This window comes from Pezoporus flaviventris, unplaced genomic scaffold (assembly GCF_033815535.1).
Source record: "Pezoporus flaviventris isolate CSIRO_AGI_PZ_B2104156 unplaced genomic scaffold, CSIRO_AGI_Pfla_v1 ptg000015l, whole genome shotgun sequence".
Taxonomy (NCBI): domain Eukaryota; kingdom Metazoa; phylum Chordata; class Aves; order Psittaciformes; family Psittacidae; genus Pezoporus; species Pezoporus flaviventris.
Genome location: NW_026892563.1, coordinates 17152364 through 17167419, shown reverse-complemented (window position 1 = coordinate 17167419; position 15056 = coordinate 17152364). Strand labels below are relative to the sequence as shown.

Here is a 15056-nt window from a genome sequence, read left to right as displayed (position 1 = left end):
AATACGTCCTCTTCCCAAAGCACCTCAATTTGCAGATTGGATTACTGAGGTGTAAAGTCAGCTAGTGCTCTACTTTGTCATTTCCCCTCCACTACTTAGTGCACAGGACTTATGATGAGTCTGCTTTATTCTAAAGCCAAAATCAAATCCACTTGAGCGGATAACTAGCTGCACTTCGTGCTGTCATTCAAGAGGATATTTAGCAGATACAAAACTTAAAGAATCTGTCCATCCATTTGCAGTTGGTGAGCTAACATGCTTGTTTAAAAGTTACAGGCACACCTAAATGCATTGGCTGATTGTGACTTCAATGAGAGGTGGGAGAAAGGGGAGAAAGTGGAAGACATCCAGAGACCAGAGACCCCAGGGTCCATTTTTCAGCTGACCATCCAGATTAGAAATTTTGCATGCTCTGTAAGATCTATTGCAATGTATTGGCATGTTTTAGCTTGGAAGAGTGGTCATGGGGATCCTTTCACCCTGGCACTGAATGACCTCACTACTGAGGCTATCTCATGAAACACCCAAACACGTGCTTGAGGAGGGGTGTACAGAGTGAGAACTGCGATACAGCCGAAGGCTGCAGCTGTGATAGTCTTTGCAGCCCTAACTTGGTTCTTATGTAGGGGGTGATGGGTAAAGGGGATCATTCCTGCTGAAGTGGGAAAGGGCCATGCTTCCTACAGAGTTCAACATGGACACTCTTCTGAGGGAAGACTTAGCTACTCAATTACTAGAAGCTGTTTGCATTGGAAAGAGAGTGCTCAGGGTTTGTCCCCATTTGCATTTGAGTCAGCAGGGGCAGACTTCCAGCTTTAGCAGGAAAAAGGGGTCTTACGAGTGACATCATAGGAGAGGGTGATGGAAGTCAAACCACCTCTTCTCTCTTTAGAGAAAACATTTTAGTATACTTGCTCCTTCCTTCCCCTGCATGCTTTTGTGTCTTAGCACCTTAAAAAGAGAAAGAATCTATTTTCAGCAGGATGCTTGTGGTTATGTTTACTGTTGCCTCCTTAACCTGAAAACTTAATTAGGGTTTAGGACAAAAAGTGTGCTATGAACTTGCATGTTAAAAGTTGTAATCCTTTAAGTATGTTTGGTGTTCTCTAAACCCTGTAATACTGTTCAAGATAAAAGATAGATGTTATTAGTATTTCTAAATATAAAACAAGATATATTTGTTTTAAAAACAAAAATCCTTATGGCACACTTTCAATATCAAGGTGCTTATTTTGCTCTTAAAAGAGAAAAGGAAGGGGAAATGGGAAATTATTTTACCTGAAGGAGCATCCAACTGCTGTTTAACACAGGTTTCTCATTGAACTTCTCTACTGCGGATGTCACACACAGCAAGAGTCTACCCTGGGGAGTACAAAAATTACAGTTTATGAGCAGGAATCACAACTACCAGCCACATTTGCATATGACTATTCCTTCTGTTTGGCTGAGAAATTAAACAGCAGCTGGAAACATCTGTTTTAAGTGTTGGGTATTATCGGATAGGCAGAGCTACATGACTGTTCAAAAGTATTGGAATAATAAGTCGCAAAAGTTTTCTTTGTCCATTAAAATGTATTTTAAATTGCAGATGCCGTATCTAAGAACTTAGCCTGGAAGCACAATTTCAGCATCTTAACTATTCTTATAACTGCCATTAGCGAAAAGCAAGGGTTCTTGCTGCAGAGGTGGCTCTGAGCTGAACTTCTCATGATGAGATATACTAATGTCTGAGGCTGCTGCTGCTCATCGCTTCAGGAGCACAAATCAAGATTTCCATTTCAAGCCCAGTAGGTGGCATCAAACGAATTCTCTAAAATCTAGTGTTTAGGTGTTCGTGTCCTAGCTGTAGCCACAAAATAAACACAGTGCCTAGAGAAAAATCCAGGTAATCTGTCTCACCCTCACAAAAAAGCTTTGTTTTGAATGTGATCTAACCCAAATGACATGCCTGTGGTGCTCCTGTGCCTAGCACAGAATATCGTATCTTATTAAGTGCATTAGAGTTGCCGTCAGTGAAGCAAAATGACTTGTAGTAACTATATTTTTATCGCATTCATAACAAGTAATATTGCCAATTTTAGGGTTTTTTGTCAGTGTTGTGATACGGTGGGAATCTGCATGAATACTGTAGCAGGCATCAAGAACGTAAAATGCACTTTGTATCCTCAAGCAGCAGGTGCTGTTATGTTTTAATTAAAATGATATATCTGTCACAGCACACTCACAGAACATGGTTATGGCTGGAAAACTGTGATTTTCTGTCTTTCTGCCTGGGATCTTAAAAAAGGTGTTCTTAAGAAAATGGTTTGGGCACTTCGTGGTAAACCAGAGGGCAGTGGGGTTTCTTCTCAGGGATGAGGAGGAGAAGGGAGGCACTGGGAGCTCCCCTCTCCTGTTTCCTTGGCTATTGTATGGTCAAGTTCAATGGCTGGTCCCAGTGATGCAGAAGGGCAGGAAGCAGAGCTGTTTACAAAGGGGGTCTTTCTTGCATTGCTGCTGCATGTGCAGAGCCAGTGGTAGCTACTCAGAGCAGTTACTGCTGTCAGGCTGACATTGCAGGGCTTAGTTTATGGCAAGAGTTGGGGCTAGGAATGCGGTGGGTTCAGTTAATCCATGCCAGTGCTGAACAAATGAGTCTCTAGAAGGAATTAGAGCAAAATAACTATCGGTCTTGAAAGCTGCACCCAGCCTTAAAGTTGCTTCCCACAGGAGGCCCAAGCTTGCAAACTCCTTGTAGTTTTTCAGGCAGTAGTTTCCAGGTAGTTGCTGTGGTTCTATTCTTTGACAGAAGATGAAATGCGCTGTGAAAAAGGAGGGGGGAGTTGTTGGTGTGGTATAAGAAGGAAGAGCACGCACAAACTGCCTCATAGCTGAGGATCGAATAAGAAAACTTAGAGGCAAGTCCCAGTTCAGCCTGAAACAGTCTAGCTCAGCAGAACAGGCAGGGGCAGATCCATGGTACTGGTCACAGCTGGATGGGTTGTTTCCCAGTAGCAGCAGTTCTGCTCCACTTGCAGGGTAAACCTGCTTCTTAGCCAGCATAAATATGGAAAAGAAGGTAACTTAGCTCCCTTGTGTTGAAGGAAGAAAATGGAATTGCAGTTCAGCTTTTGGGAAAAAGAAAAAGATATGATCCTTGTTCTTTTTATTGTAGCTTCAAAGGGATTATATAATTATATGAAAACAAATAAAAAAGTCTGCTTTGCTCCTTCTGAACTGTTTCTTCCATGCTTAACCTTCAAAAGGAAAGAAAAAGTCCAGGAAAAACAAATTCGACTCATCACGATTTTAAAGGCACAGAATGTTTGAGGTCAATAGAAGAACCTTCAGAAACCTGGCTCCTGAGATGTTTGAACAGAAACAGTTACAAAACAAATTCTTACAACAGCTCTAGGGGCAGAGCACCTCCAGCTCAGGGAGAGCCCTAACTACTGGCTTAAGAATGACATACAGTGTGTGACTCCTGAGAGAATTCACTATAATTATCCTCTTGCTGTGGATGAGGACATGGAGGCAAGTGACCTCTTCAAGGCAACCTAGAAAAGCAGAGCTGCTGCTCCAGAAACTGAATATAGTTCTTTTAGGACCCTGTTTGATATCTTTGCCTAAGGTCTTGCTGCCTAGTGAAATTAGCCTAAGGCACGGTGGTTCTCCTACTCTTAGGAGCTTAAGCAGTGGTGGGAAGAAGGGTGTGGACAGCTTCTCCTTTTCCCAGCATCTTTGAGGAAGACCTGGAACAACAACAGAAAAATAGACTGAAGAGCATGGAACAGTGAAAAATAAATGAAAACAGGGAGCGCATGCTAATAATCCTGTTAAGTAATGGCACATCGTTACAGAGAGCTGTCAGAAGTCGATACTGTCACAATTGCTGCCTAGGGCTCTGATGGCTCTGAATTAAAGCTTCTGTGCACGGCCTGACATTTTTCTCCTCTGCAGCAAGGGCTGTCTTAATTGTTTGATTAATGAACTCATTAAATCCCAGTATTATTAGAAAAAGCACATTGACCTCCTGACCAATCACAATTAAAACATAAATGCCAATTGCTCAAGATGCTGGTTTGCCATCTATTGAAGCAGCAGAAGAGCATAAAAAAACAGCTTTGTGTTTTGGGGACTTGGCCCACTTCACCCACAAGATCTGAATGTTAAGAGAATGTCACAACAATTGCAGGTGGAGGCCATCATGCAGTATTACCTACAATTACAGCAGCATTTGCCTGGTTATTACGATTATAACCAGTCTGGAAACACAATCCTCCATTGAATCAACAACAAAGGACTCCAGCTGACTTGACCGCAGTTAAGATTTCACCCTCCATCATCACTAAGCACAGTGGTGAGGAAGTGTAATTAAATTCTGCGTGTGTACCAGGCACAGCTCAAAGTTACACATCCCTGAGAGGTGGTGTGGAGAAAAATGCAGGGAGTTTTGCTCCCAGGCTGCAACGCCCCTCGTTGCGCTATCTTCCTGAGGGTATTAAATATGGATCTTCTCTGATTCTCTTACTGCTGCATTGTGTCCTGCTAGGTAAGATATCGACACACAGTCTTACTTCTGTAAAAAGGGCACCCTTGCTTTGTTGGAAAGTACATTATCATACAATGATGGTATATTTCAGGTATTGTTGTCTTGCTCATTACACAGCTATAAAGCTATTTCAGTGTCCCAGCTCATGATTTTTGAGTGGCTGGTGTCATCATGGCAGACCCTCTCTTAGGAAACTTGAACAAACACTTTTGGCATGTGTCACTGATGCTTTTATGTCCAGTAGGAGTTGTAGCCCCCCAGATTAGGTGAGCTGAGTTAGGAGAACAGAGTTGTCTCCTGTAAGCCAAAATGCAAGCTGAGGTATCTGAAGGCATTTAGCTAGCTGTATTCATTCTGTGTTCCACAGTAGGCCAAAATATCCCCATTCTGGGCTTTCAGCAAAGGTTATAGGAAACTGTAGCATCTTTGAGGTGCCAGGTCAAACTGTGTCAAAGTCTGAATCAGATTTGGTGTTCAGGGTCTTGTAGTCATTCAGACTGCTGGTCACTGTTACAGTAGGGAAAGGTTTAATCACTGCCTGTGCTGTTGTGTGGGCTACTGTAATCTGCCTTCAGTTCTGCAGAACTGAAAGAAACCTGGAAGTGTCCACCACTAGCCCTGGTGTGGCAAACCTGGAGATTTGTCATCCCTTCACCTCACACCCAGAGCTCAAGCCCCTGGGGACTAAATGGCTTTCAGCTTCCTAAAGCCTGATGCAGTTCACCAGCTTCTCAGTTGTCTCTACTTGAATGGCTGCTGCCTCCTTTACCGTAGGACCTCAGCAGCTGAGTCTGACTGAAGAACTCCCAAAGCTATGACTGTTCTTCTCAGTTCAGGCACAGCAACCCTACAGCACAGAGCCCCATCTAAGACATTGGGGTGTACTACACTGCCTGGATAGTGTGGGCTTTTAGAATGGATTTAAATCAATAAAGTTCATCAGTGATTGCACAAGGAAACTGATCAGATTTTCTTCTTAGCCTGTGAGAAGGATCATGGCCACATCAGAAATGGGGAAACATCCTAATCTCTGTGAATTTATTTTCTGCTGTAAAAGCCAAGTGCTTTCCATAACCACTGGAGACAACAAAGCTGGGCAAACACTGCATCACTTCACTAGAGACTGTAATGCCTGCTTTGCACAGGACACAGCTAAGAGAGCAATATGCTATTGGTGCTCCTTGTAAGCAGCATGGGAAAGGAGGCAGCACAGGATGTGAAGGTCAGATGCCTTTTGGCTTTCGTCAGTGTGTTTAACACCATCAGAACTAGCCCATAGAAGTCATCAAAAAGTACCAAATAAACAGTTGATCACCTCAGTCATTGCAGTTGGCAGAGCATTGCTGTAATGTTAATGCTTAATCCCTTGTTTTATTCAAGTCCTCGTTTTTTTTATTGCTAGGTTATAGCTAGGTTGCTAGCAGGCTAAAGCCATGAAGGTAAAAGGCTGAGAGATTTGCTGTTTGCTGTTTTATCCAGTGCAAAATAGAAAGTAGTGCTGCAGCAAATTTTCCTCCCAGGTAGGCATGGACGTAAAAAAGTTTGCACTTAGAAACAAGACAGGAGTTTGCTTCTATAACATTTCCAGGACTGACAGTCCCTCAGCTTCCTGGTTGCCTATATGTCCTTCCAGCTACAGACAAACTGGAACTTGGTGCCTGCTTCATGCCTGTGTTTCTCATGGTAAGACACCTGCCCTGACCTGGATCCCTGGCTCTACCTATGGACATTTCCCCAGAAGAGCAGGCTGGGGCTGCTCTGAAGTGTACCGTCACCAAGCTGGTGGGAGACAAAATGAAGCAAAACCCATGTTTCCTTAACTCCTACAGTAAAAGAGGGAGCCAGATGTGCCTGCCTGACTCCTCTAGACATGGCACAGGCAAAACAATGTCCCCTGCCTGCTGCTTCTCCCCTCTGCAGCTTGGTGCAGGGTGCAGATGCCCATTACTAGCATGAAAAGGGGCACAGTGATAACCATCACCCCCCTTTTTCCTTGGGGGAGTAGGTAAAGCCTGACATGAGAGGCAGGGTGAGACAAAATGGTGGTGTTAAGTATTTAGCTCTATTTTAAGCACATGCTAGCAGCATTTCTAGTCTTATTTTTATGAGATGCACAGTAGTTTTCTGTCTTCTTGTTGCTGTAAGCTGTACAGCACTGCAAAGCAGTGCTCTGAGTAGGAAGAAAAATACAATAGTAGCTTTGACCAGCTTTCATTTTTGCCACCTACGAAACAAGAGTTTTCTAACACAGCAGTCCAGCTGTTTTCACATTTCTAAAAGTCTTCATCCCCTGGCAGTATTTATGACAATAAGCTATTACGGTTTTCACTAACAAGAAAGCCGGTGGCTGTGGCAATACCAAAGGCAGAAAGCAACAGAGAGTTATCAGAGGAAAATCCTTCAGGTTGATAGGGAGAATAAGAAGGTTTATCAAGCTGCAGGAGCATCCTTTCTCATGCATCCCTCAAGCTCCATGGCAGAAACTTGCCTGCTCCAGACCAGGTGCTCATTTCCAGACATAGAGCTCTTTGTGAAGGTGAGCACTGTAAAGCAATCCAATGGCAATGTTTGTTTATGGAGAGCTTTTTACTGTAGTTGAGATTCATTTGATAGCGTTGAGGAAGGTGAAACAGCAAGCAGAACTGGTTTCATTAATGTGTGTTGTTTGGTTATAAGGTCTGCAAAACTTAATGGACTAACCTATTAACTGAGTAAATGATACACCTGGTTTTTTACTTCTGTGCACTTACTTTTAATCTAAGTTTTGAAACTGTGCTTTAGGAGAATAATATGAAGGGCTTAAAAATTAGACCTCTGATCTCTTCCAGCAATGCTGTGTGAAGCCTAACTCAACCAATAGCAACTATGCAAGACTGCCTTATTTTAACAAAGTCTCTTAACAAAGTGCAATATAAAGTCCATGAGAGCAACACTTCTGTGGCCACACGTATAGTGAGTTATACCTTTAGTGTTTTATACTGACACCCAATGATATGTTTAGCCAAAAAGAAAGAGGGGCACACAGAAAAAGAGGTTACATGGCTTGGGTATGGCCACACTTCACACTTAAAGTGAGACCCCTGGGACTATAACAAGGAGGGATTACACAGGGGGACATGGAACTTGTGCTTCATTAGTTCTCAGTTCAGCAAAGCACAGACGGGTGGGTTCAGCACTCAACTTTCCTTCTCTCTGGGGCTCCCATAGTTGTTTACTTTGAAATTCTTAATTGTTTGATTTATTCTGTTCATTCCCTCAAGTGCTTTGGCCATTACATCTCAATTTATGTTGGTAAGTCTCTGTTTGTTTCCTGTGATCATTAAATGACTCAACTGGTTTTAATCACGCAGTGACTTAGGTAGATTTATGTTCACATAGACAAATGAGGTGGAGATTATTTCCTTTGGAAGGACTGCTGTAATTTCAATTTTGTTTTCTAACTTACAGCAATATTCATTATGCATTTTAATGAAAAACTACAGCTCCAAGATGACAGGATCCTTCGTCACATCTCTGTGCATGTCTGGAGAAGGATATACAGAAACTTTGCATGAAAATATGTCTTGGTAGAGACGGGTAACATGCTATATGTACTCGTAGCAGACCTGGGTTTTCTGCTTTCCTTCTGCATCTGCTATCAAAATTTGCTATTATCACAGATGTATGTGCCTTTTCTTTTTAATTACAGGCTGGCAGTGATGGGGAAAGCATCGGAAATTGCCCCTTCTCTCAGCGTCTCTTTATGATTCTGTGGCTAAAAGGTGTCATATTCAATGTTACAACTGTGGATTTGAAAAGGTGAGGTTGTAACCAGAGTTCTCTTTTCAGAACAGCTCTTCCAAAATGGTGATTTTAAAGGCTGACTTTCTTTTGATAGATTTGAAACGGCACCGTGGCATGGCATTGTGTCAAGTCTGGATGCCTGATTCTTCTTTAGGGTTCACTAGTATAAGGTGGACTAACTCCTTTGAAGCAGTTGAGGTTTTAACCTGTTTTGCAGCAGGCCTCTAACATGACGCAGAAGTTTTGGGGTATGTTTTAGGCATTTCAGAGCACATTCAGATACAGGCTAATGGATTCTCACACCACTGGTGTGAAGCAGCTGGGCTAAGGTTTATTTTGTGAGAAGGATGTAGAGCAGCCTGTTGTTTTAAGGTGAAACTGTTGCAATTAAGTGTAGAAATTGCAAATGTGGTTCCTGCATTGATTAACCCCTTCTCTTTCCTCCCATTAGAAAGCCTGCTGACCTGCAGAACCTTGCCCCAGGAACAAACCCTCCCTTCATGACTTTTGATGGTGAAGTGAAAACTGATGTCAACAAGATTGAAGAGTTCTTGGAAGAAAAGCTGTCTCCACCCCGGTACTGTATTCCTGGCTGCTTCTCTTGCTTTCAGCCCCTCATGGTCCTCAATGGGGGTTCAGTGACCAAACCATTTGGTTTTGCTGGGTCAAGCCTTCATTCATTATGCGTTAGAACTGCATGTGCGGACTTGTCCTTCCGCACCCCAGCAGCTCTTTCCACCTTGCCCCAAACCCTGCTGTCCCACCATCAGCAGCATCCTGTCCCATCGCTCTACCATGTACCTGATGGGGGAAGCTGTCTCCTCATGATCCCTTCTCAAGCATCCAATCCTGACTTAAACCAGGCAAGCGGCTGCTCTTTCCCTTTCCTCTCTGCCCCTAGCAGCAATAGCTACTGGGCTGGCTGCTCTCAGCTTGCTGACACCTGAGCTGTCCAGGCAAGGAGGCTGGGAGGAGCAGCAGCTAGTGTGAGTAGGGATTTTCCCTCTGCTTTTCCTAGGAGAGCCACTGTTCTGTTTGGGCAGTGTTTGCAGTAATAACAGTTGTTTCCCATCTCCCTCAGGTAAAGGTGGTCATCCACATGGCTTAGGTATGTTTAAAATCATTTCCAAATGATTTTCAGTTCAGGATGGTTCCCTTTGAGAGTCCTGTGTATATTGTGACACTGCAGTGTAAGAATAATCTATGTCAATTAATGGAGATGAAAATAAAGGCTAGTCATATAACTTTTCTTGTTCAACTCCCCAGGTATCCCAAGCTTGCACCAAACCACCCTGAGTCTAACTCTGCAGGAAACGATGTGTTTGCAAAATTCTCTGCATTCATAAAGAACCCAAGAAAAGATGCTAATGAAAGTGAGTGCTGCAGTCTGTTAGTCAGACCTAGTAGTTACTGGGAGAAATCAGAGCTGTACAGTTCTAGTACACTTGCTGTCATCGCTCCCAGCCTCGCTGCCCTGCCTGTGGGCAGGCACTTGCTCCATGACTCCCAAGGTGAGAAGTCAGTGTGAAGGCAGAGCCACTCTGCCAGGTCACTCTGCAAAAGCATGCTCCACAGAGGTGTTTGAGGAGCCATTTCTGGTAGCACAGCCCCATTCTGTTTTTTCTCAGAACCCCATTTAGCTACTTAGGGCTCTTATCCCAGCATTAAGTTTTAAGCTTAGGATAAGGGAATTGCAGGAGTTGGCATGGCCAGATGTCTGTGAGCTGGGCTGGTGCCAGGAGACAGGATGCAGGAGTTGCCTTTCTGTTTGGTGTCAGAGAGATCTTGGTACAGGCTTGAATAACCTTTTTATTGTCTTAACCTAGATTTGGAAAAATCTTTGCTTAAAGCCCTGAGGAAGCTGGACAACTATTTAAATAGCCCCTTGCCTGATGAAATTGATGCTTACAGCACTGAGGAGATCACTGTTTCCAGTCGGAAATTCCTGGATGGAGATGATCTCACCTTAGCAGATTGCAACCTCCTACCAAAGCTCCATATAATCAAGGTTTGCATTTGCTTTTTAGCTTCCTAAAGAGAAGAGTGGCCCAGAAGCTCAAGTCCTTTTCTAAAATGCAGAGGAATCCTTTTATCTGTTCTGAGGCCACACAGTGGTTGTGTTGAGACACTGTATGCTAGTGCACAAGGCCATTTCATTACAGCACAGTGAGGCAGATCCTCAATTTGTTGACTCGGGTGCTAGAATATCTGGTTTCATATCTGGGCTATGAGTGCACTCACTAAGCCTCTCGTAAGTATGAAATGAGTGCTGTAGAGAAGTGTTTTCATTTCCATTTCATAGGCAAAATGATTATGAGCATGGACCAATAAGGTTAAATTATTTTGTCCATGCCAATTCAAGAAGCCAACAAAAACTGAAATTCAGTCCTGTCTCTCCTACTTTTAATCCAAAACTCTTGCTTGGCTGAATATCACCGCTAGTATCAATAACATTAGCAAGGTAACAATCACCCATTGCCTTCCAGCCAAGGCTCTCAGCTTCCTCTTGCAGGGCTGTGGAACATCTACACTTACCTAACAGTCCTAGTGACCAAGATGTCTGTCACTGGGCTACTCTGAAGCCAACCAAGCTCTGGCAGAGAAATGGCTGCACTGGAAATTCATTGGCTTTCAAACAAACTAGGTCCCTTTAGAAAGTGTCCTTTTTGACTACAGGCACAGCAAAGCTCAGAGGTAGCAGGGTCAGCAGGGCCAATATGGGGCGACTCACCTTATGCCAGGTGAATGCCTGAAGGATGATGGAGGATGAACAATACACCATCCTTTGCTGGCCAACGGGGAGGGGTTAGGTATCAGCCAATAGTTGTTTCCGCTAGCCATTTGAAATTTAGTATTTCAGTTCAAGTTTCTTCTTTCACTGAAAGTATCCAAGTGTGGGGCAGTTTGTTACTATAAGATGATCTGTTAATTCTGGTTTATGCTAGCTCCTTTTCTGTTTTAAGCTGTGTCTCTTCCAGGTGTGGTCTACTGGTCCACATAGATCTGCATAGCTCTAGCTGAGTATTTATACCAAATAAACCCTGTAAGTGAGTTAGCTTGTTAGCTAGCTTTCTTCATTTCTTTACCTTTGTGTTGCATATAACAACAGACTTGCACATTGAAAATTAAAACTATGCACAAAGAGGAGATTTTGGTTTTTTTTTCAGATCATGTATGTAATTATATTTTTCTTTTTTCTTTTAATAAAAGGTTGTTGCAAAAAAATATAGAAATTTTGATTTTCCACCTGAAATGACAGGGATTTCAAGATACTTGAACAATGCATACGCAAGAGATGAATTTACAAACACTTGTCCTGCTGATCAAGAAATCGAGTATGCGTACTTGGATGTTGCAAAGAGAATGAAGTAAACAGAAGATGCCTCTGTTCTTTATTGCTTCCGAGATTCAGATGGGCAGCAGCCAAGATGGAAGTATGCATTCTGCAGCGTAATTTTAAGTTCTGCTATTGGCCAATCCTTCTTTTATAATGATTGTATAGCTTTATTTGCTCATTCTTAAGTTATGTATGTGTATGTTTATGTGTCTGTACAGATGTCTGCACACATGAATATCTGTTGTGCATTCCAAGTTAAAGGCATAAGTCAATATTCAAGCATCTGTTGGGGTTAGGGGAACAGTGTAGGTTACACAATTATAGCAATATTACAAACTAGTGACTTATGGTAAATTGCTGAATTTTGAGAAGAAATAGCCCTGTTTCTAACACACATTTAACCTCTTGTTATCGCTGCCTCTGATCTCTGTTTCACAGTTGTTGCCAAACTTCACAGTTACCGGGAGGGTTTCTGTTTGCTTCTCTGCAAGCCTCAGAGGGCCCCAAGCCAGCCGCTGGTGCCCATGCAGCACCTGGCTTAACCCAGGAGAGAGGGCAGCCTGTAGGTGGGACTACACCTCATGTCCCAGAAGCCCTCTCCTCTGTGCTGGAGACCTGCAGGGCAGGTCAAGGAAGTAGAACTCCTTTTTACATTGTGTGAGTCTTCTTTGGTATAATAATTAAATAAATTAATCCATCTTGCCTTCTCCTCTCTCAGGGCCGCAAAACCCATCGAACTTCCCTCCTGGTGCTCCCAAAGAGAGAAATGCAGAGTGCCACTGGCTGATGGACTGTCTGATAATAGATATTTGATGAGGGAAGGGGGAGAAACACAGTTTTCACTGTAGACATAAGAAAGGGGTGACCATCTGTCCTCTGCTACTGATGTAGAATTTCTTTGTCATCCTTCCGTGGCTTTCATCTGGTTTTGGAAAGCAAAGAGGAGGAGAGGGTCTAAGAAAGAAACAGTCCTCCTATACTTCCTTTTCCTGGTTGAGCTCTAACGTATTGGCTTTCCCAAGGCTGCTGTTAGGATTTCATTGCTGAGAGCTTTACAGCTGATTAGACAACATAGACCTACCTCATGCAGTAGGCGGGGGATGGATTAGATGGACCCCTCCAGACTTGCCTGTGTCTGTTAAATCAGTCAGTACTCGGGAGCACCCTCTAGCCTGGCACTGAGGAGCACGCGATGTATGGACATAAGAGATGTATGGGCTGGGATAAGTGATGTTCACAGCTGCTTTTTGCTGAGCAGGTCCTCAGCAAGCACACAGGAGCAGAGTGTGCAGTGCTTTAGTCATAGGGTCACGTGGAAGTTTTCTTCTGATGGATTTTGCCTGTGTACAAAATAGATGTAAAAATGGCTAAAAATAGCTTTACAGCACCTACATCCACAAAAATACTCTTTTAGGTCAGTCACTTATCCTTTCCCATGTCAAACATACGCTTGCTTTCTAACAAAGCTTTACTTAATGGTAATAGTCGGTGTTAGATGCACTGTGCCTGCACTGTCTTCCTCTTACACACTGCACAGCTCTAATGCAGATGTGCTAACATCACAAGTATTTGTAAGCAGTGCCGAATATGTGGCTTTAGTTTAGCTTGCCTTTAGAGAAAACAGGCACAATAACTTTCCCCTCCCACCCTCCACTGTGAACTCTCATATTGGGGTTGATAGCTGAGCAATCACTCATCACCTATTACTAACACTTACTTTGTATTTTCAAATACATACATATATATATAAATATAAAAAATGAAACCTGTATACTCTTTTCGTATGCCTTACAAATTTAAATAGAAAATACACAAATTCATAAGTAATTTGAACAGTGTTCTGTCTTTATTTTCTTGGTAACTTCCTCATAAGCTGCATTGAAACAGTGGCCTAGATTTTAAGAAACACAGGGCAAAATTTAACCCAGCTTTCATTTGTTTTGGGGGAATCATGTATGTTACAGACCTGCAGTGAGATCTTGGGAGCAATACATACTGACTGTGCCTACTACTGGTGAATAAGAAACCAAAGGGCTAGAATAAAATCCTTGACGGCTGAACTGCCTAGCACAAACTGTCCCACATCCATGCTGGTTTAGGGCTGTCCACATTTGTAACTGCTTGGTCATGGAGAGATCCACTTGAGATGATCCAAAACCACCAGGGACTGTCCACGCTGGTTGGCAGCTCTTGAGTAATCCAAATGCAAAATGCATGAGGGGGCTCCTGGCTTCTCCCTAAATAGAGGTATCTCTGTTTATCCTCAATAAATAACCCCAAGCCTGGGCTATTCTGTGGCCCTAAGAGCACATAGCAATGTGTGGGTCACATCCCTACTACTCTTTTCTACCTCCTGGAAACAGGGTGGCCATGTTGGTTGTGTGGACCAGTACCTATGGCCAAATCATGTTTGGACATCAGTGAGAACAATGCTCTTGGCACAGGTCAGAGTATTTGTAACAGAAGTCTTGAGGTTAGTGAAGATGAATAAAAATGTGCATGTGAAAGCACTGGAAGAAACAGAATAGTGTTGAATAAAAAAATAGAGTCATTGCTACAGGGCATTGTAGAAGTAAATTCATTCAAAGGACTTGGTAGCAAGAAGGCAAAGAGCAAACAAGCCTCAAGCTAAGGTAAAGAGATGAGGAGGAACAGGAGAAGTGGCATAAAACATGCTGATAAGGAAAACAGAACAATAGGAAGCAGGAAGTTTGCCTTTGACTTAAAGATCCTGACAGATCCCTAAAGGGTACAAAAGGCACATCCAGAAAACAGCTGGTTGTCACCAGCAAAGAACCCAAGAGCTGTGCCAGGGCTCAACAGCAGGTGGCACTGGCCTGCCACCTCACGCACAGAGGGGAAGGGTGTCTGGGGGCAGGTGACCCATGGGACGCTGACAGTGAGCAGTACCTGCCATTCAGAAAAAAACATCACCCTTTGATTCCACAAGGTCCCACTCTAGTTTCCTTTCCCTGGAGCCACGGTAGCAACCATCCCATGGCCTCACCCTCCCTGCTTTCCATACCCATCACAGCACCCATGTCTGTGTGGGGGTCAGCTGTAACTCAGGAGCTGATGTGCTGCTGTAACTCAGGAGCTGTTCAGCTCATTACCATTTATTTTTCACTGACTGGAAAGGGCAAGAGCAATATCTGCCTGAAACACCCTGGGCTGCTTTGTGGTATGCCCATGTTTTTTGTTTATAGACATAATGAAACTTCTTTTTAGCTCCAGATCATTCATTTAACCTCCCTTGACCTGTCTTCTTTACTAAGGCTTCACCAGAATCACCTGCACTTACAGTACTGTCAGGTGAAGGGGAAAAAGCCTCAGACACTCGGCAAACAGAGGTGTTGGGTGTTTGGTTTGTTTTTTTTTTTTTTAAGAATAGAATCATAGAATAGT

The 15056-nt window shown here is 43.2% G+C and overlaps 1 protein-coding gene across 1 annotated transcript in view; it reads left to right on the top strand.

The window, feature by feature from the left end:
- CLIC6 (chloride intracellular channel 6) overlaps positions 1–13478 on the top strand; it is a 29173-nt gene extending 15695 nt beyond the window's left edge. The window contains exons 2-6 of the mRNA XM_061453604.1: positions 8220–8329; positions 8766–8891; positions 9581–9687; positions 10141–10322; positions 11525–13478. Of these exons, the coding sequence (XP_061309588.1) occupies positions 8220–8329; positions 8766–8891; positions 9581–9687; positions 10141–10322; positions 11525–11686 (687 nt within the window). The 3' untranslated portion in view covers positions 11687–13478. The remainder of the gene's footprint in view (positions 1–8219; positions 8330–8765; positions 8892–9580; positions 9688–10140; positions 10323–11524) is intronic.
- Positions 13479–15056: the final 1578 nt, after the last annotated feature.